The sequence below is a fragment of the Phyllobates terribilis genome, unplaced genomic scaffold (genome assembly GCF_046119375.1).
Source record: "Phyllobates terribilis strain yellow unplaced genomic scaffold, ASM4611937v1 Scaffold_1__5_contigs__length_1240528914, whole genome shotgun sequence".
Lineage (NCBI taxonomy): Eukaryota > Metazoa > Chordata > Amphibia > Anura > Dendrobatidae > Phyllobates > Phyllobates terribilis.
In genome coordinates, this window is record NW_027362761.1 from 534597926 (window position 1) to 534620816 (window position 22891).

A 22891-nucleotide genomic window follows, 5' to 3' on the forward strand; every position below is an offset into this window, starting at 1 on the left:
TATTTCTGCCAGGGAGATGCAGAAACGCTCAAAAAAAATCCGGAGCATTTCTGCATCATGGGCACATAGTCTAAAAGAAAAAAAAAAAAGACTCATAGCATAAACAAATAAAATTATAAATCTCCACTTTACTAAGGTTTACTCAATTCGGCTGGAGAGAGGCCTGTTCCCAGCAGTAGTCCACATACAGGAATGAGTTGGAAGTGAATCGGATCAATCTGGCCCGGAATGACCTGGCTCCTGACTTCTATTTCCAGAGCCTGGGATTATGGATAAATACACTTTAGCTCTTCTTAGTATTTAGCACCTTGAGCAGTTTTTAGAAAGCATTTTCTCTTTCCTGAGCAGAATGAAGCCTCTCATTTCATTCCCCCTCCACAGCTCAGAATACCTTTCTAAAAGGGGATGTCAGACTCCTCGAGCCTGGAAAAGCACACAGTCCAATCTAACTGATCCATCCTTGCCTAAACTGGCAGGAAAATTGGGGGGGTAAAGGGGGCAAGAACGATGGACATTAATTTATATATAAATGGTGACGTCACATGGGTTTTCTTTCCTTATACACGTGCATGACATGACATTTTTGAAGGAGGCATACAGTGACCTTATAAGTTTCGTCCTATATCATTGGCTCCTCTGTGGTTTGGCCAACTTGAAAGTTTTATATTGGTAACAGTATCAAAACCAGTTCATTAACGTCCTGTGGCACCATATGGTTATTCTAAAAAAAAAGTATTCACCACTGGAAACAATTTTGGAAATAAATCTCCCAGTTGGTGCAAAAAAAAACCAAAAACAAACAAACAACAAATTTTCTGGTAATTTGTAGCCCTTCAACAGACAAATACTGTGCCAGTCTAACTGTAAGAAGAAAGCAAATTCCCCAAAACAGCCTCTTGCAGGGTAAAAGCAAATAAGTTAAAAAAACTGGACTTCATGCAGATCTTTCAAAGTAAACAATACGCTTTTGGCTACAGAAAACATCCTGTGTGTGCCGATAGGTCTACATGGTGATTTTACACAAATTCCTGCATCCCTGCATGGGAACACCAGTTTATTCCTGCGGCTGAAAGAAGTAATTCCATTAATTGACAGTTCTCAACTCCATATACAAAACTCCTAACAAAAGTTTGGGCACTCACGCAATGGTTTTCCTTGTTCTTATTGGAATGTGCACCTTATAGATTCAGAGTGAAGCCAGCAAAACCATAAAGCGACACATATAGAAACAAGGAGTAAAGAAACTCATGTGAAACAAACCAAAAGATGTGCTCCAACTCAGATTCCGCAAAGTAACTCTTTTTTACTTTGTCATTCTCTCATAAAGCTTCATCAGTAAGTCACCTACAATAGCTTCCAACAGTGGTGAAGGGGTTCCTAGAAGTGATGACCATTTGTTGGCTGCTTTGCCTTCACTCTGCATCCAACTCATCCCAATTGGGTTGCGTTTGGATGATTGCGGAGGCCATGTCATCTGATGCAGCACTCCAACCGTTTCCTTCTTGGTCACAAAGCCTGGCGGTGTGTTTTGTGTCATTGTCCGGTTGCAACACAAATAATGGTCCTACCATTTTGACCAATACTGTAAACGCATGCTCATTTCAGCGTACATGTGTACTCAATGGGGAGAGGAGGGGAATATGCCATTGCCAGACACCTTTGCCAGAAGGTTATAAAGGATCTGACATGTTGAAAAATAAGATGCCCAGTTCTTCTTTCATTTGATATCTGCGATCTGGGAGAGTCTGCACACCTCCATACACAAAGGTGTTCACATCAAGTTTGTGACACTGGTATAGTTTACACCCTAGGAAATCTTCTAATAAACATAGGTTTACATTAGCCAGATGGAGGAAGTCTATAGGTGACAGATGCCACTGTATGGCTCTCATCATAGTCATTGTTTACAGGGTAGAAATATCTTCAGAGGCAATTTTCTTTCTTACCTAAATGCATGTGTTTTGGGCTATAAATGTTCACAATTGACTTTACTCAAAAATGCTGCACTATTTGCCTTCTCTAGCTTTTATGTTTTACTGGCTGAAGAGCGAGTTAACTAGGCATTGGTCAGTGAGGTCCTTCTGTTGATGTATTTGTAACTTATATCTGTCTTTAACTGAGCTTTTCTCAGCTGATTTCCGATCACATAAAAAGGTCCACTCTACTTTGATGTGGTCTGTGGTCACAAATCTGCTTGCAGAAGCTCAGTAAAAGACAGATAAGTGTGTTACAAACTTCAGATACAACTAGCTCACTCATTTTGCCTCCCCCTGCCTCCTCAGCAGGAAGAATGCATATCTGGAGACAGCGGGAGGCAAACTAGGGGCACCAGATAGGGTGACTGACACTACATGAGAAATTGGATAGCCACATTTCTGTCCCAGGGTGGAGGGTTGTTTTAGTTTTAATGCAAGTGAGCAGGAAAATGAACAGCCGTTGAAGCCAAATAGTGCAACATTTTCAACAAAAATGTTAGTTATATTCTTTAACATCCACACCAGAAGCCTTTTCTGGCATATACAGTACAGACCAAAAGTTTGGACACACCTTCTCATTTAAAGATTTTTCTGTATTTCATGACTATGAAAATTGTACATTCACATTGAAGGCATCAAAACTATGAATCAACACATGTGGAATTATATACTTAACAAAAAAGTGTGAAACAACTGAAAATATGTCTTATATTCTAGGTTCTTCAAAGTAGCCACCTTTTGCTTTGATGACTGCTTTGCACCCTCTTGGCATTCTCTTGATGAGCTTCAAGAGGTAGTCACCGGAAATGGTCTTCCAACAATCTTGAAGGAGTTCCCAGAGATGCTTCGCACTTGTTGGCCCTTTTGCCTTCACTCTGCGGTCCAGCTCACCCCAAACCATCTCGATTGGGTTCAGGTCTGGTGACTGTGGAGGCCAGGTCATCTGGCGTAGCACCCCATCACTCTCCTCCTTGGTCAAATAGCCCTTACACAGCCTGGAGGTGTGTTTGGGGTCATTGTCCTGTTGAAAAATAAATGGTCCAACTAAACGCAAACCGGATGGAATAGCATGCCGCTGCAAGATGCTGTGGTAGCCATGCTGGTTCAGTATGCCTTCAATTATGAATAAATCCCCAACAGTGTCATCAGCAAAGCACCCCCACACCACCTCCTCCATGCTTCACGGTGGGAACCAGGCATGTAGAGTCCATCCGTTCACCTTTTCTGCGTTGCACAAAAACATGGTGGTTGGAACCAAAGATCTCAAATTTGGACTCATCAGACCAAAGCACAGATTTCCACTGGTCTAATGTCCATTCCTTGTGTTCTTTAGTCCAAACAAGTCTCTTCTGCTTGTTGCCTGTCCTTAGCAGTGGTTTCCTAGCAGCTATTTTACCATGAAGGCCTGCTGCACAAAGTCTCCTCTTAACAGTTGTTGTAGAGATGTGTCTGCTGCTAGAACTCTGTGTGGCATTGACCTGGTCTCTAATCTGAGCTGCTGTTAACCTGCGATTTCTGAGGCTGGTGACTCGGATAAACTTATCCTCAGAAGCAGAGGTGACTCTTGGTCTTCCTTTCCTCGGGCGGTCCTCATGTGAGCCAGTTTCTTGGTAGCGCTTGATGGTTTTTGCAACTGTACTTGGGGACACTTTCAAAGTTTTCCTAATTTTTCGGAATGACTGACCTTCATTTCTTAAAGTAATGATGGCCACTCGTTTTTCTTTACTTAGCTGCTTTTTTCTTGCCATAATACAAATTCTAACAGTCTATTCAGTAGGACTATCAGCTGTGTATCCACCAGACTTCTGCACAACAGAACTGATGGTCCCAACCCCATTTATAAGGCAAGAAATCCCACTTATTAAACCTGACAGGGCACACCTGTGAAGTGAAAACCATTTCCAGTGACTACCTCTTGAAGCTCATGAGGAGAATGCCAAGAGTGTGCAAAGCAGTCATCAAAGCAAAAGGTGGCTACTTTTAAGAACCTAGAATAGAAGACATATTTTCAGTTGTTTCACACTTTTTTGTTAAGTATATAATTCCACATGTGTTAATTCATAGTTTTGATGCCTTCAGTGTGAAAGTACAATTTTCATAGTTATGAAAATACAGAAAAATCTTTAAATGAGAAGGTGTGTCCAAACTTTTGGTCTGTACTGTACATTAAAGGGAGTGGAAAAAAAGAAAAAAGTTTGATGTTAACAGCCCCAAGTTAACGCAAATTCAGTTGAAAAAAATTTTAAATCCCTATGGTGGGAGCCATAGTACGTGGTCACGTAGCTTTCTCAGAAGTAGACATGGATATTACAGCTTATCTTGTTAATGGGGGTCCACTGGGAGAATAAATGAAGGGAAGTCCAATTGGGGGCGGTTCTGACAGTTGTATTAGTGGTCACGTAACCTTCTCAGAAGTAGAGACGGATATTGCAGCTTATCTTGGTAAATGAGTCCACTGGGAGTTTAAATGACTGGAAGTCCAATGAAGTTGACGGCCCAATGTCTACACATATAGGAACAAACAAGTTTTACCGGCTCGGCCTCCCACTTGGCTCATTCAAGTAGCAAAGAACTAGCTGTGACAGATGACAAGGGAAAAATAATCACTTCCTCCCTCTTCCCCTCTCACAATAGGCAAGGGGGACAGCTGGGGATTTACTTTCCATTGCACACACTATAGAAATGTTAACCATGAATTAGACAACGGAGAAAAAAAAAAAAGTTGTTTTTTTTGTTATAGTCTTGTGCTTAGAATACACTCCACCACCCAATGGGGCGGGCGGCGGGGACATCCCACCGAGCATGTACAAACAGATCACAGCCGGTCTCCTGAGACTCCACATTCCATCATGTGAACTACTTTACTTTCTCCAGTGCAACAAGTGCAGTGAGAAAATTTCATGAAAAGCCCTGCCTATCAGTCACAGATAGGACCCCAATACAAATGATGTCATACCGCCATACAATAGGGGCATTGATGCGTCTCTGGGAAAGCTAAAGGCCACAGGAAGTAAAAAAGGAACAGAGCTGTCGTATTCTATACAACCCTTCACTCCAAAGATTCCTGGGACACAGAAAGGAGTTCGCAATTTGGCTTCACCAAGACTTAGACTCATTGTAATCGCATAGGGGGCAGCCAGAGGCTAATTCCGGGTCTAAGGGAACACATTCTTAAACTAGATAGGAGGTATAATCTGGAGGACGTGAAGTTAAAGGACATTTCCCCTAAAAAAAATAATAAAGTTACAGAACTTTCAACAAAAATCACTAAATCAACAACCAAAGAAAAAAAATGTATAAATCCCATTCCAGATCTGTCATTTACAGTGTCTTGAAAAAGTATTCATCGCCTGTGAACATTTCCATATTTTTTCACGCAACACTTACAAACTTATATGTATTTTATTGGGATTTTATGTGATATACTAACACAAAGTAGCAAGTATTGGTGAAGTGTAAAGGAAATGATACATGGTTTCATAATTATTTTAAAAATACACTGGCAGACACAGACAGAAAAGGGCCCCCGTGCAAGAACAATATATGGGCCCTTTGAAGCCAAAGAGTTCCTAAAAATGCAAAATTGCACCTGCTTTGGAGGGATAAATGGGCCGCACAAGTTGCACCAAAGATATGTGCAAATTAAAATGTATCCTAATATGAAAATCATCCGAGTTCTCTGGATAATTTTTCATACGCTCGTCTGATCCCGGCCTAAGGGTCACAAATCACCTAGGAGAATAAATCAATAGAGGAAAAAGAATTACTTAAGAGCTTCTCTAGCATGTGGTTGAATGTAATAAGAACATTAAGGATGTGGTTTCCTCGCGCACTTAGCTACTAGCTATGTAACTTCAAACTTCGCATATACACAGTTATATGAAAAAGTTTGGGCACCCCTATTAATCTTAAGCTTATTGTTTTATAAAAATTGGTGTTTTTGCAACAGCTATTTCAGTTTGCTATATGTAATAACTGTTGGACACAGTAATGTTTCTGCCTTGAAATGAGGTTTATTGTACTAACAGAAAATGTGCAATCTGCATTCAAACAAAATTTGACAGGTGCATAAGTATGGGCACCCTTATCATTTTCTTGTTTTAAATACTCCTACCTACTTTTTACTGAGTTACTAAAGCACTTTTTTTGGTTTTGTAACCTCATTGAGCTTTGAACTTCATAGCCAGGTGTATGCAATCATGAGAAAAGCTACTTAAAGTGGCCACTTGCAAGTTGTTCTCCTGTTTGAATCTCCTCTGAAGAGTGGCATCATGGGCTCCTCAAAACAACTGTCAAATGATCTGAAAACAAAGATTATTCAACATGGTTGTTCAGGGGAAGGATACAAAAAGCTGTCTCAGAGATTTAACCTGTCAGTTTCCACTGTGAGGAACATAGTAAGGAAATGGAAGAACACAGGGACAGTTCTTATTAAGGCCAGAAGTGGCAGGCCAAGAAAAACATCAGAAAGGCAGAGAAGAAGAATGGTGAGATCAGTCAAGGACAATCCTCAGACCAGCTCCAGAGAGCTGCAGCATCAACTTGCTGCAGATGATGTCACTGTGCATCGGTCAACTATACAACGCACTTTGCACAAGGAGAAGCTGTATGGAAGTGATGCGAAAGAAGCCGTTTCTGCAGGCACGCAACAAACAGAGTCGGCTGAGGTATGCAAAAGCACATTTGGAGAAGCCAATTTCTTTTTGGAAGAAGGTCCTGTGGACTGATGAAACCAAGATTGAGTTGTTTGGTCATACAAAAAGGAGTTATGCAAGGCGGCAAAAAAACACAGCATTCCAAGAAAAACACTTGCTACCCACAGTAAAATTTGGTGGAGGTTCCATCATGCTTTGGGGCTGTGTGGCCAATGCCGGCACCGGGAATCTTGTTAAAGTTGAGGGACGCATGGATTCCACTCAGTATCAGCAGATTCTTGACAATAATGTTCAAGAATCAGTGATAAAGTTGAAGTTACGCAGGGGATGGATCTTTCAGCAAGACAATGATCCAAAACACCGCTCCAAATCTACTCAGGCATTCATGCAGAGGAACAATTACAATGTTCTGGAATGGCCATCCCAGTCCCCAGACCTGAATATCATTGAACATCTGTGGGATTAATAGGGGTGCCCAAACTTTTTCATATAACTGTACACTCCACACAGCTTAATATAGGAGTGAGGATGGCCTCGTGCAAGACCAGTCATGGACACAGGCAGAGACTACATTTCCAATGCTTTGTAGCAATCTATCAGCTGTCATCTCTATAAATACCTCAACTATGGATACTTGTAAAACTTTTATGAAAGCAATCCTTAGCAAGGCCTGTCGTGCTGAGCCATTTGTTGTATCTAGCTATTGTGAAGCTGGGTGGGAAGTAATGGGGTCGCTATGACAGCTTCCACAAGGGTAGTTGCCCTAGAATCAGTAGTATAGCTACCAGGGGGGCCCACATGGAGCTACACTACCCTTAGTGTGCCGATACCATTAATCCCTGTGGTAGAGCAGGGAGACATTATCTCCCTGCAATACTGCAGGTCACTTTAAGCCTGCAGTCTACAGAACAGCTGAGGCACTGACGCATGCGCAGGACGTCAAAGTCCTATGACAGGGCGCTGGTCTGCCCGAGCCTCTCCAGTTTAGTCATCAGAATCCTGGATTTGGTGAATTTATGATTTTTTTTATTTTAAATTAAAACTTGTGTGTGGGGGGGGGGCATCATAAACAATGGAGAACCCTAAAATAGAGGGGGTGGCTCATATATTATAGGGATTACTGTGGGAGCTCTTATAAAGTGTGGGGGCTCTTATAAAATGTGGGGGCTCATGTGGGGCCCATTACACAGTATAGGAGCTAATGCAGGAGCCATTATATACAGTGTGGGGCTTACTGTGGGGGCCATTATACAGTGTGAGAGCTAATGTAGGGGCTACTAAACAGTTTGAGGGCTAGTGTGGGGACTACTGTGGAGGCCATTATACAGTGTGGTGGCTAATGTGGGGACCATTATACAGTTTAGGGGCTAATGAGGGAGCAATTATACAGCTTGGGAGCTAATGTGAAGGCCAATATACAATTTGGGGCTTCTACTGTGGGGGTCATTATACAGTGAGTGCTTCTGTGGGGGGGTCATAATACTGTGCTTTGGGGAGCTGTGGGGGTATCATACTGTGTATTGGGAAGCTATGATCCCATCATGTTGTATATAGGGGAGCTGTGGGCCCACCATACTGTATATAGTTGAGCTGTTGGAAAATCAAACTGTAAATAGGGCAGCTGTGGGGACATCATACTCTGTATAAGGGAGCTATGGGCCCATCAAACTGTGTATAGAGGAGCCGGACATTGGGGTGCTCAGTGGACATTATTAAATATTAAATGGGCACTTAATAAGCATTATTGTTATGGGGGCACTCAAAGTATTGTGGCCTTCAAAGGGGTAAAATGTGGACACGTTTTTATATATATTTTCTAGGGGGCAATTTTACCATCTAGAGGGCACAAAGGAGGCATTATTACTATGTAATAGACACAGTGGTGCGCATTATTATGTGGGGCGGTAAGAGGATCCCTGTTTTTGTGCCACATAGGTGCAGTAATTGGGACACATACAGCAGCAGCGGCTCAGCATTAGGGTATCAGCAGGATGAGGAGTTTGTGCAGGTTGTGAATAGTTGGGGAAGGTGCTGGAAATGTGAGAAGTCAAATATGCCTGTTGTAATCTCTGCAGAAGAGTTGTGCCTGGAGAAGTTGTCATGTTGATCTGGGCAAGATGGAAGAGAAGGGAAAAATGAATGACTCCATCAGAAAGAACGTCAGCTGTACGTCACTATATATAACTGTACTGTAATCTCATATGTTCTGCAGGACTGGTATGTACCACTATATGTCACCATATGGCGGTAATATCAGTGTGTCACCATAGTTGTTATTCAGGGTTACTGGCTAGGGGCCCACTCAGATGTTTCACCCCCCACCCTCCCCCGAGCTGAACCCCTAGCTACCCCTCTGCCCAGAATGGAAATCAGTCCAGTTATGCAGCAATTCGACAGCGGGGAATATACTGCTGTATAACTTTGCCATTCAGGGGTTGGGGTCAGCAGGCTGAAGAGAACAGTGCAAGTCATTCTCATCAGCCAGATTATTACACTTCTTTCTCTATGTAAAACAAAATGGTTTGATCAACATGACAGTAGAGGACAGCGACAATAATTACTCGTGCTGCCTTTATTTCCAAAGTATCTGCACTTTGTATCGAGTACAGAGGTCAGGCGGGAAATAAAATCAATGTGAATCATCAGCACAAAGTCCGAAATGACAGAAGATGACATTTCACAATAAGGTTACATGACACACACCCTACTGTACACTCCATAATAAGCATCAAGCAATGGCTTCCCTGAGACGCAACTACAGCCCTCAAAGATCGCATGTGACTGGTATCTACCTCAGATGGCAGACCCTTTGGTCAGAGCGTGCCCTGCACATGTCCCTTGGTGGAGGATTAAGGCCGGTCTCTTACATCCGTGTTTTGCGGTGTCAGTACGGACAGGCTGTGGGGTCTCCTGACCCAAAGGCTACAGACTTGCAGGAATAAGTGAAGCTGTCGAATCTCAGTCACAAGACCCCACAGTCAGTCCATCTATCATGGTCCATACTGCGTCCACGAAAGACACGTGTGAAACCAGCCAGAGGCAGCAGGCCACTAGCTCAGCTGACATTTATAAGTGTGCATGTATGTTCAACAAGGTGGCAAGTAAAAGACCATTACACAAGCCATTGTTAGGCCGCGTGCACATGTTCAGTATTTGGTCAGTATTTTACTTCAGTGTCTGTAAACCGAAATCAGGAGTGGGTGATAAATGCATTAGTGGTGACATGTTTCTATTATACTTTTCCTCTGATTGTTCCACTCCTGGTTTTGGCTTACAAATACTGAGGTAAAAAAACTCTCCAAATATGCAACATGTGCACGTGGCTTTGGGGTTGAGCAGTTGTATGAAGGTTTTGTTCCTATTCGTCCGTCTAAAAAGGCCAGCAGTCTACTGACCAACTAATAAAATACTCATTCGTGGGATATGATGGTTTTTCCAAATAATCGTTCTCAGCAGCACTCGCCCGTGATATTGTGCGTGCACACAGGATGTCCGTCGGCTTTTCTAGTCAGACCAGTATATATAGCAGACTGTATCCACTGAAACGAACAGTAGGTTCTGCTAAATACTTGAAGCAAGTGGCAGCTAACATCTTAAAAGGGGGTTTTCCCAATTTAAGAAAATCCCCATATTCCAGCTGCAGCGTTATTAAAAAATGAAAAAAAACTACATGTGATTTACTCACTCTCCCCAGGTCCAGCACTGAGTCTCCAAAACTGCTGACCAATCCCCCTCCCATCCATCATCTAAACGAGGGTTGGGACCTCACATGAGATGTTCAACTGGCCCAGTTGAAATCAGCAAGTTCGGCTGATATTCATCTAAGGCCACGCGCACATGTTAAGTATTTGGTGAGGTTTTTACCTCAGTATTTAAAAGTCAAAATCAGGAGAGGAACAATCAGAGGAAAAGTATAATAGAAACACGTCACCACTTCCGCATTTTTCATCCACTCCTGGTTTTGGATTACAAATACGAAGTTAAAAAACTGACCAAATAATGAACGTGTGACCGTGGCCTAAGCGTATATGCAAAATGAGTATTTTTTTAAGCAGAAACTCAAGGTTTTTGGAAAGTTTCGGCTCCGAAAATGCCTAAAAACACTCAGTGTGAACATACAATAATGCAGCACTACTTCAACTTTTTACTATATTATTAAACCCAGTCATCAGAAAGTCCTTTCCTATTGTAGGTGTTTTCAGCTCTTTATCAATGGCCATTTAAAAAGAATCACAAATGGTAATCTGCATGATTTCTTAATAGGAATTTATTTCATGCCACAACTACTGTATACGGCATTTTGAAAAAAAAAAATAGATTTTTTTTTTAAAAACACACATGGTGCTGTTATTCCCAATGGAGTTTGTGGAAGACTTTTCCAATGGCTGAAACTACACAATGTATTAAATTAACACATTATTAACAGGATAAATAAAATAAAATTAAAAAAAACTATAAGAAAAGTGAAGAAATAAATAATTAAAATAATTGCGCTTTCTAGGAGCATGTAAAAAGCTACAAAAATGTGTGTGTGAATCGAGCCTTAAAGAGTCTGTCAGTGCCAAAAGTTTTGCCTTCAGATAAGTGAAGTAACTTCCACGTAAGTAATAAACAGTCTTAAATGTATGATTCACAGTCAGATGTTATAATAAGAAATAAGCACACCCTGCTTTACGACACCACAATCGAGACCAAATTGATGTGCAATTTACAAGTACAACATAGAGATATAGATGATTATTTTCAATTATTTGAAGAAAATTTGTGTGGCCCTTTTCCAAATCATTTATAGATTTAACGAAATTACAGTTCAGCAACCTTACAGACCTCCGGACCATACACTTCAAAAAGCCTGCAAGGTTTACAAAGCCGCCTACTCCATACTTTCACCCATTAAACCCTTATGGTGTTCTTAATGCGGAACCGTCGTTTTAATTTTTATTTCAGGAATCAATCGTACACATGAATATAAGTAGCTTTGTTATATATCTTATCAGACAAATCTGCTTTTTTTGCTGCCAGCATTGATCAGTCATTATCAAAATTCTCAATTCTGAGGTAAAATCTGTATTCGGTGAAGACAAATTTTCCCATTACTGTGATAGGAGATGGCAGCTGCTATGGATACAATTGTAAGTAGAGGAGAGGAGGGAGGAGCTAGAGGCAGAGCTCCTATCTCAGTAATGGGAAAGTTTGTCTTCACTGAATACTGATTTTACCTCAGAATTGAGAATTTTGATAATGACTGATCAATTTTAGCAGAGAAGGAAGCAGATTTGTCTCAGAAGATAGATTACAAAGTTAATTATTTTCATGTGTTTTATTGATTTACTAAATAAAAATAAAAATGACGGCTATGCTTTAAATTTGGTGCATTTTAAGAGGTTCATGTGGTTTAATAAATCTGATTAGTTTTAAAACTGTCTAGTCTAAGATTACACCACCTATTAGTTGGATTACATTGTGTGAAGAATATGCGTGACATTCTTGGCACATTGTGTTACACCTTAAGTCGTGAACTACAACTACCCCATTGACTTGCATTGTGACTGTATTCTGTCTGTATCTGTTTTGCATATGGATAACACAAGGACGTAAAGTTCAAACTCTTAGTCCATAAGTGTCAAACTCCGGCCTGTGACACCAAAACTGTCACCCATACGTGGGGTGGCCCATTCATCTGTATAGAGGACTACGTGGGGTGGCCCATTCTTCTGTATAGAGGACTACGTGGGGTGGCCCATTCTTCTGTATAGAGGACTACGTGGGGTGGCCCATTCTTCTGTATAGAGGACTACGTGGGGTGGCCCATTCTTCTGTATAGAGGACTACGTGGGGTGGCCCATTCTTCTGTATAGAGGACTACGTGGGGTGGCCCATTCTTCTGTATAGAGGACTACGTGGGGTGGCCCATTCTTCTGTATAGAGGACTACGTGGGGTGGCCCATTCTTCTGTATAGAGGACTACGTGGGGTGACCCATTATTCTGTATAGAGGACTACGTGGGGTGGTCCATTATTCTGTATAGAGGACTACGTGGGGTGGTCCATTATTCTGTATAGAGGACTACGTGGGGTGGTCCATTATTCTGTATAGAAGACTTTGTGGGGTCCATTATTCTGTATAGAGGACTTTGTGGGGTCCATTATTCTGTATAGAGGACTTTGTGGGGTCCATTATTCTGCATAGAGGACTTTGTGGGGTCCATTATTCTGTATAGAGGACTTTGTGGGGTCCATTATTCCGTATAGAGGATTCTGGCCAACAGCGATCTCTCCCAACACCTCCATAGACAGCACTTGGTACAGCACTCCTGGGTGCTCTATAACTGAGCTGTGGCCAGACTCCTCAGGTGGCAGCTTATCTCCTGGGAACAACAGGATAAGCCATCAGTAATCTGACATGTCAGCTCCTTCTATCCCCTGACACTAACTGCAAGGGGGAGCATTGAGGGCCCCCCATACACATCAGACTGTTGGCCAATACCAATGTACTTGGCCTACTATAGTCTAATTGGTATGGGGGACTTAGAAACATCCACACTGCAGATCTTGGTGCAGAAGTTTCTGGAAATGAAAATTGACTCCATTCATCTGGATTTGAGTTGCATGACATTCTAAAACAAAACCCACAACATATGCAATGCATCCACTGTAAGGCTAAGTGCTGCATATTTTTTCTGCATCTCCCTGGCAGGAAAAACGCATGCGGATTTTACATTTGTTTTTCTTGCCAGGTAGAAGCGTTTGTCAAGCATTTTTGCATGCATTTCTGCATGCGGGTTATCAAGCACTTTTCCAAGCGATTTTAGCATCACTTGGAAAAGTGCTTGACAACTTGGTCACAGTATATCAATCCATGCAACCGGCATGGATTAATATAGTGTGACCAAGTTAATAGTTTAAAAAAGAATAAAAAAAACATTATACTCACCTTCAGATGGCCCCCGATCTCCTTCTCCGATGCGTCCTGTCTCTCATACGGCTCGCGGTGGTGTAAAAGGACCTTCCACGACTGTCGCGTGACCTGTCACATGACTAAATGACATCATGGAAGGTCTTTTCACAACACCGCGAGCCACTGGGGAGCATGGGAAGGTGAGTATAATGTATATTTTTTTATTTAATTTTTTTTTTTTTTTCTTTTTTTAACAGGTACTATGGTACCCGGGTCTGGAGGAGAGTCTCCTCTTCTCCAGACCCGGGTACCATCCGCACATTGAAACGCTTAATATCCGCATGTGCACATGTAGTGATGCGGATATTATGCGATTCAATGCAAGTCAATAGCGGCAATTACGTTGCGTGTCCGCAAAATTAATGGACATGCTGCGGATTTTTCCGCAATGATAATCTGCAGCGGAAATTTCCGCAGAATGTGCAGAGCACATGTGGATTATCATTGGGGACCATGGGGCACGTATTACCAAGCATTTTTTAAGCGTTTTCGCTGCGGAAATTCAGCGGCAAAAACGCTTGAAAAACGCATAGTGGACATGCATCCTTAAGGCCGCCCTTTAGGGTATGTTATCACAGGTCACTTCCGCAGAAAACCAGCAAAATCAATAGAGGAGAAAAAAAAACAAACAGATTTTGTTACAGAAATATGTTCAATTTACTTTACATTTCAACTTTTGCACATCCGCCATATAAACTGCCTTTCACATGTTGTACAAGTTGTACAGTGTAAAGTTGGCCATGCACATGTGAAACCTGTTGGTGGCTTAGCGGAGCACTCATATGTTTTCAGTGGGGAGAAAGGAGAAAGCCATTTCTAGACAGCTCTTGGCGGAGGCTCAAATCCTGGAAAACAAAAGCAATGGGCATTTGAAATCCAGCTGCAACACCCTTACTGCCTCCAACATCTGTCAGGGGGACAGTTATGAAGCCTCATACATAAGATGGTCCACTGATCCCACCAACATTGGCAGGTTTGGCGGACTTAATTTGCATGGATGCTTTTAGACTGCAAATGGCTACTGATTTCACCAGATATTGCATAATTTTTAGTTTCCCCTATCCCTAACCGAGTTCAGCTTTCACTGGGGTCCGGCAATATGAAGGTATGTGCACAGTTTTTGGAGCAAAATCCCTTCATTTCCTCAGCAAGACGTATACAAAACATAGAGATTCTACTAAGTTTCTGCCTTGCAAATGCTGCAAAAAGATGGTGTGCACAGAAATGTATCTGCATACCCTATTAATGCAATCTTTATAATGGGCATAATCATTAGGAAAATATCAAACAATAATACAGAAACTCTGGGATTTGCACTTATCTTGTTATCCTAGATCACTCAGCACTGCAGCAGCACAAGCATCTTGGCACGATCCCATTAGACATTTGCATTAAAGTGCTGCATTAGGCTGCAGATGCCCAATATTCACCGCCCAATGTGCACATTGTTGGCACACTACAGAGCTCTGACTACAGAAAATTATAATGCTAGGACAGGCACCTTAATATTGCAGTGTCTCAGCAATTCTCAGACAAGCAGCGCAACCAAAAACATTTGATGTGACTGGTCTGCAATTACTGTCATGGGACTATTTCAGCTGTGAATTGAACAGCTTTATCAGAGACAGACAGAGAGATACACACACACACAGAAAGACAGACAGAGAGAAAGACACACAAAGAAAGAAAGAGACAGAGATAAAGAAAGAAAGAAAGAAAGATAAAAAAAGAGAGATTCCAGCAGCAAAGTTTGAGTTCCCATTGATTTCTATGGGGTTCAGGTTCTAGTTCGGGTACAGTTTAGGTACCCAAACCGAACTTTGTACTTAAGTTCGGTCGAACCCGAACTTCCACGGGTCAGCTCATCCCTACTTATCAAGGCAGGACTAGGGGGAACGTAGCATTTGCATGTGACCAAAAATAAGAAGTATGATGGTGGCGTATTGAGGACTTCATGTTATCGTGTTGCGCAATTTCACAACACTATACGAACTTCATAAGGTTTATGAATTAGGATGACCCACTTAAGGAATAGTAAATTTCTCCTAATGCACAAACAAGACAACCATTTTTTTTTTTTTGCTCGCACATCTCGCGATGGTTATTGACATGGGCATAAGCGGCGCACAGATATCTTCAGCCCTGCTCATCTCCCAAGTAATAGATTAGGAACCACGTAGAAAAGTTTGCAAAAATGTCTTTGTGGGTTTTCAATTACCAGCTTACTAAACACATTAAAGGCATTCTTCGGGAATAGAAAGATAAAAAAATGTCAGACAAAAAAAAAAATTACTAAATATCTTTTAACTAGCAAATCACAATCGTTTTGTGTTGGGAGGTAATCACTGTAGCACATTTAAATGACCGCCATCTTGTTACAATGACAGAAACCTGTCCTTGGGTGTTAATAGGACAGGAAGCTGAGCATGTGCAGTAGGAGGCTCCTTTGATGTGATCTGGAGATAGCCTGATAGTATGCAGTGTTTTCAGCTCACAGCAGCCAGAGCTTCCTACTGCACATGCTCAGTTACCAGTACCAGGGCCGGCATCAGCACCCAACATACCTGGGCAAGTGCTGGGGCCCTGGACCATCAGAGGGGCCCACTCGCTGTCGTGGCCCGGGCCGCTTCCCCGTCACCTGTTCAGGACCGCCGGGCCTGCTCGATTGCTGGCACTTCACCAGACATGGCTGTGCGCTGTGCGGCTGTGTCTGGTAGTAATGACACGTCGGGGGCAACACACACACAAAATTAAAGGCGTAGTGTCGCCCCTGACGTGTCATTACTAGCAGACACAGCCGCACGGCCATGTCTCAAGTGCCGGCAATCAATCAGCGTCGGTGGTCCTGAACAGGTGCCGGGGAAGCGGGTGGGCCCCTCTGATGGTCCAGGGCCCTGGCCCGGGTACGCTAGGTGCTGATGCCGGCAGTACTAGCATACACAGCCGCACAGCAAGTGGCCATTTCTGAAGTGCTGGCAATCAAGCAGCGCCGGCGGTCCTGAACAAGTGCCGGGGAAGCGGCCCGGGCACCTCTGATGGTGCAGGGCCATGTCCGTGACACGTCGGCGGCCCGGCACAGATGAGGGGGAGCAGCCCGGGCCCCTCTGATGGTGCAGGGCCCCATGTCTGTGACATGCTGGCGGCCCTGCACTGCCACATATCTGAGGAGCTGCTGGACAAGACACAGAACCGGGGACAGGTGAGTTAGGCTTCCCCAATCCCCATATTAAAAATATTTCTAATGTGTGTGTGAGCGCGCGCATGTATGATGTGTATGACTGTGTATATACATTTAAGTCTATTTTATATGTGTTTTAAAGAATTTGTGTACAAATATGTATGCATGTCTTTGGCCTTGTCGTCTATGGCAACCAATCAAATCTCACATTTAATTTTTTCAGAGCAGTTTAGGAAATGGAAGCCGAGTGCGGATTGGTTGCTATGACCATCAAGTCTTGTTTTTCTTTCAGACATTTTTCACACCACAATAGAAACAAATGGCTTTCCTCACACATCCTGACTGAGGCAGTTACCACTTTGTTAAAGAATCTGTAAACTTCATCCTCAAAAAGGGCATGTGCACAGAAACATTGCATTTGTAATTGACTTGAAATGAGGTGCAAATGGAAAGTGCGCCCCTCTTCGCTTTCAATCTCATCTCCCACGAGCTACAACTTTTTTTTGAAACATCTTTCATTAGTCTCCCTATGGGACTGGGACCTGTGATCGCTTGTATGATACACAGCAATAAGGAGATACTGCAGTGTATTATAAAATGTTTGATGTGTCCAAACATGGCTGACACTGGGGCTCTGTCTTCTATGTCATTGCCATTGTCACTCCATTTTCAACACCTTAAAGAGGCTGTTCATTACTTGGACAACCCCTTCTTAAATACTGTACCCCCCCCCCACCCACCCACCATTACCTTCATCCCTCCTTCCCCAAGTAAAATAACAAACCTTATACTCCCCTTACACACTGGAATATATGTCACAAGATGGCTGGGAGACCCAGCGCCAATATCATTGTGTAAGAATCAGTGGCCACTAGTGGGCTGCAGTGCTCACCCCTCCCGCAGACATGAGAGGAAAGTGTGAGTGGAGTGAAGAAGCCCACCAGCAGACACCAATTCGCCGCAGCACTCACATGACAATGTCAAGGGAGCCCCGGAGCCAACATAACTGGGCAGTCGCCAGTGCAAGAGGTGAGAATAAGGTATTTTATTTTACTTGTGGGACTTTAGCAGTGGGAAACCCCTTTAAATGCAGCTGTATCAGTTGACAGCCGCATCTAAGGTGTTAAACTGATGCAATCAGAGGTTGCTCCAAAAGTAGCAGTACAACCCGTCAGGCGAACAATACAGTCAGTACTCATGTTGTATGGAACAAGGTCCGCTCCTGCAACATGCAGTGCTCAAAGGGACACGTATGTCTGCGTATGGCGTGGACTCCAGCACTTGTCCAGGTTTGATGAGGGCCAGCGCTGGCCCTGAAAGATGAAAACAATTTGTGGTGTCTGAGCAAAATTTATTATGGTGGTGTACATGTACAACAGTCAAGAATTAATTTATGTGGGGGGGGGGGGGGAGAGTATACCTAGTAAGCTACAATATGTAGGGTGCATCTTTTTAATAAAAGTGGCAATTAAGTATGAACTTAAAATAAAATACATAATTGGGTTATTATTTGATATATGACAGTACGTCGGAAAAGAACTTAGTGGACCTGTCTAGGCTTGCACAAGATCGATCTTCCTGCAGACCATTCATCCATCAAGTCGCCATGGATCGAGATCGAGCTGAAGGCCGTTAAATAAATAATAGTTAAACCATGACCTAACAAGAACAATGATGGAGGAGTCCGCAGATTCCCTAAAAATAGTGCAATTCATTATTAAATGCAACAGACACTATAATGTACCTGCTTTTCTTATGCAAGCCTTAATATAAAGTTAGCTGGCGTAAGATTAACCTCATTTATTAAGAGCACACCTTTTAATAGAACTGGCAGATCTCTTGCTGTCTGTGTGCCAGAAGGTCTTAGCCTCATAGATAGCATACATTTGAAATATAATGAAGGTCAGTTTCAGATGTCAATTATAGCGTTTGCCTGGCAGCGGGAGGCCTGTCCATATTGCAAAATAATTTTCAAGAACCACAAAACATTGTAAACAAGTGCAAATTTTTGCTCAAACATGACATGGACATAAATTAATCAAAGAATTTTGCAAAGTATCACTAAATTCTGTCCCTATCAGCTATACTGGCTTATTATTAGGAGACCAATTTCTGGACTGTAGCATATTCAATGGGGCGTCTCTATCCAGATGATAACTTATTGATCGGTGAGGCTCTGACCTGCACCGATTGGCAGGAAGGGCTACTTTTATCCATGTTAGAATGGAGCTGCAGTGCACATGTTCGTCTGTCACTCCATTAAAGGAGCTGTCCACTACTTGGACAACGCCTTCTCAATTGATATAATCCAACAATGCCATTGCAGCTATGACTGCACTGACTCTCCCAGGGCTCACATGACATTATGTCATGTGAGCCCTGCAGCCAATCAGCTGCCGCTTCACTCTCCCTCCCTTTGGATGTAGCCCACATTCGGAGAAAGCCAGAGAGAGCAGCAGCTCTCACTTCCATCCACAGGAAGGGAGATTGAAGCAGCCACTGACTGGCTGCATGGCTTGTGGGACAGAGGGTCATTTATAGCTGGGATTTTAAAGTGTGATATTGTCAAGAAGTGTCATTCTCTCAGTCAAAGTGCAAACTGCAATATCCAGACTGGCAACGAGTCTACCTACCCGAACTGAACAGCCTCTTGAACATATAAATTCCGATCAGGAGACCCTCGCTCGGCCGGTCTTGACATAGTGGTCTATACTCGGACCAGGAAAGTAGGATGTTTTGATACCCGACTATTATACACGTTACACACAAGGAATAATCCTGACTCACATACAAGTGTAACAAAAAATAACAATAATAAATAAATTTATATATCTCTCTCTCTATCTTGAAGAACTTAAATTTGTGTTTGTTATATCTGCTCCTGGGAAAGCTTGGCTGCAGCATACAGGTCTAAGAAGCAATCACCGAGCTTTCCTACACCCTTGAAAAATCAAGTCTCCGCTATGCAGCAATGTATCATCATTACTAAGCCTGAGGTTATGTTTGGAGCAGACTCCACAGCCAGATCCGTGTGACAAACCAATGACAATACACCTTCCAGGCACAAAAATGGGGCTTCTGCAATGACCATCACAACAAGGCACTGAGTTAATATTCTTCTTATTTTTTTTTTTTGGGGGTGGGGGGATTTTTTTAGCACCATTTAAGGAAAACAACCTAATGTGTAACTATTTTGAACTTAACTGCCAAGGATGCTTGACTATGCTATGGGGCTATTCCTAGTGTGGATCTGCTGCTCACACAATAGCACATTAGCCCAAATTGTCAGCAGAAATGTGAAGCTTTGTTCACATACAGCTGTTCTGAGATGTTCCAAAACATAGAATCCTTTCAAGACTAGGATCACACGAGCGTTTATTTAAAAAAATAAATAAATACAGTCCGATTTTCATCCAGAAAAGTTGTTTTTTTTTCCTCAATTGTCATTTGTGTGCAATTTTTTTTTACTCAGCGATTATTAACTATTTACAGTTTCCTCTGCTACAGAACTGTAATGTATCTGTAACAGTCAGATTCCATACTGTGGCTCCATACGGCATCCGCTTTTTTTTCTCGCACCCATCCGATTTCAGAGTGAAATCACAACATGCTACAATTTTTTTTCGCAGATCCTGTAAGTGAAAATAATTGGTCATCAGCACTTCTATTGGTCTCAGTGCTCTCCGCTAAAAAAAAACAAAAAAAAATCCAGCACTCGTCTGATGTATATGTTGGTGTGAGAGAGCCCTAAAAGCAAAAGTCTCCTTTAGAAACACTCCATTCCGGAGGAGATTTTCTTTTCCCAAAAAGATTTAGAAGAGATTTTTTCCTGAAGCAATTTTTTCAGCCTTATTTTTTTCAAAACCTCACAAAAAGATAAATCGCAGCGTAGATATCCCATAGAAATGAATAGGATGAGTGGTCCAAAAAAGTTTTTGAAGAGGATTATGGAGTGGATCTGCTCCAAAACAGAGCACATAAAATATATCCAATGCCTTGGCTTACTACTGCAGAAATAGGCAACAGATACTGTTCAGGAAGTGAGAAAGCTGGGTGACAACCCCTCGGAGAAGGGAGGAGAAGCCCACACTGGTTGTCACTCAGCTTTCCCAGGAGCAGAGAAGATTTCTCTTCCTATTGATTGCACTTTTGCAACGAGTAGCAGATTCTCCCAGGAGCTCAGACCCCAGTGAGGAAGGTGATGGATTGCAGGCAGGTTAGTGCACAATGCAAAGCATGCAGGCAGCAGCCCCGTGTATCACACATGACAGGTGACATGCACAGTGACCCCCCACATTTAAAGGGATTTAAAGGGACAGAGAGAGCATGCTAAGCACACGGATAGGTTACATACCGAGCACCACGCACACTACGTCCAAAACCACAAACGGGATCCTCGTTTTGTCAAACATGTCGCTGGTTTTTCGCTAAACAGCCGCCAGCAGGGAGACAAGTGCCGGTCACCGGAGCAGCTCCAGCAGTCTCACGTGTGGCTGTCCAGCTCCCGGGGAGTTATAGTCCAGGTGGGCGGGTTGTCACAGACCACAGACGGGTGACATTACTGTGTACAGACAACAGGGGTCGGACGCCACTGACTCACTGCACAGCCTGCGCCGGGGCTGCTGTACTGTCTGTCTGCAGGGGGTAGGCTAGAGCTGTGTAATGTTGATGGGACGGACCATAAAAATGACTTGACGTAGTTGAGGGTAATAAACCAATCATAAACCAGATGGGCAGTCACGGAGGCGTAGCCCAATCCGCATCTTGTGTAGGGAATAGACTCGACCAATTATGTTCTGCAGCGTCACGATGGGCGTGGTCAAATAAAAATACTTTTGGCGTATGCTTACTAACACGGGCGGGGAATAGGAATGCGGGACAAGTAGGAGCGGGAGATACGGGCTGGTAATGAGCCCAGGGGTAAGGTGCGGCTGCTGCGCTCGAGGTTTCCGACAGGGACGTCATTACGCTTCTGCCCTTTGATGTGTCGCACAGTGACGTCATCAGGGAGCAGCAAGTACCCACGTGGGTGCATTAGGGAATTTATACTGTGAAGTTCCTGCAGGAGCTGACTTGTGTTAGGCCGGTTTCACACTTCCTGATATTTCCGGTACTGGAAAAAACAGTAGGAGAGATGTGTGCACCTGTGTGGCAACGGTGTGCCGCATCACGATCACATGTACTGGCGCCTGGAAATCACAGGTACTGTTTGCATTGTTCTCAAGCGCTGGGTGATGAAGGCATCAGTCATCATTGTCCCCTGCTTATGTTGTGGTCAGCGCCAGCAGGGGACAATGTTGACAGTTGTATTCTGCCCCCCCCCCTGTGTTCAGCAAGTGTAAAAATAAGAATAAAATAAAAAAACATTTATACTCACCTGTCCGATATACTGTCCCACATTGTAATCCATCTGACCAACAATTCTGCATTAGCGTCTGTGGTGGCTTGAAGCGACTGCAAACACTGAGGAGCAGAGGAGAATGACTCACTGCAGTCAGCGGGCCCTGGAACTGCACCGAGCTCACTGAGTGACAGGACACTGCTCACTGATGCAGGGGACAATGATGACAGATGCCTTCAGCACCCGGCGCTTGGGAACAATGCAAACTGTACAGCTGATACCCAGGCACCCGTACGTGTGATCCTGATGTAGCCCACGGATGACGTTTTGCGGCCTATGCAGCATGTAAAAAATGGACATGTCAGCGTGTTTTGCCCATGGATACAGGGTCCTTGGAAACACACTGACATGTGCGCAGACCCATTCATTTGAATGGATCTACGTATGTGTCTCCAATACTTGTAAAAATGGACACCACACGTACTGGAAACACTGATGTGTGAAAGAGCCCTTAGGCTGTCAAATTCTGGTCAGGAGCCCCCTGGCCGATTCGTGCATCACAGTGCTGTTTCAAATAAGTTGACGTGTCACATAACACTCGACTCTATCAGATAACTGTTCTCATCACGTTATTTTGGTTTCAAAACCAACCAATCTAGAAGTGGGCAAATAGGTCTTCTCCTTTCTCTCTTCGACTCTGGACAGCATTCTTCTGGTGTGGACTGAGTTAGCTTGTTGTGGTTCTTACTAGAAATACTTTTTTAGCTCATTATGCCCAAATTAT

The 22891-nt window shown here is 43.1% G+C and overlaps 1 protein-coding gene across 2 annotated transcripts in view; it reads right to left on the bottom strand.

The window, feature by feature from the left end:
* The window catches only part of PLPP1 (phospholipid phosphatase 1), a 117709-nt gene extending 96263 nt beyond the window's left edge, over window positions 1-21446 (bottom strand). The window contains exon 1 of one of the 2 annotated variants that reach the window (XM_073680343.1): window positions 21121-21446. In XM_073680343.1, coding sequence (XP_073536444.1) covers window positions 21121-21178 — 58 coding nt within the window. In that variant the 5' untranslated portion in view covers window positions 21179-21446. The remainder of the gene's footprint in view (window positions 1-21120) is intronic. The other variant, XM_073680344.1, reaches the window with a different exon arrangement.
* Window positions 21447-22891: the final 1445 nt, after the last annotated feature.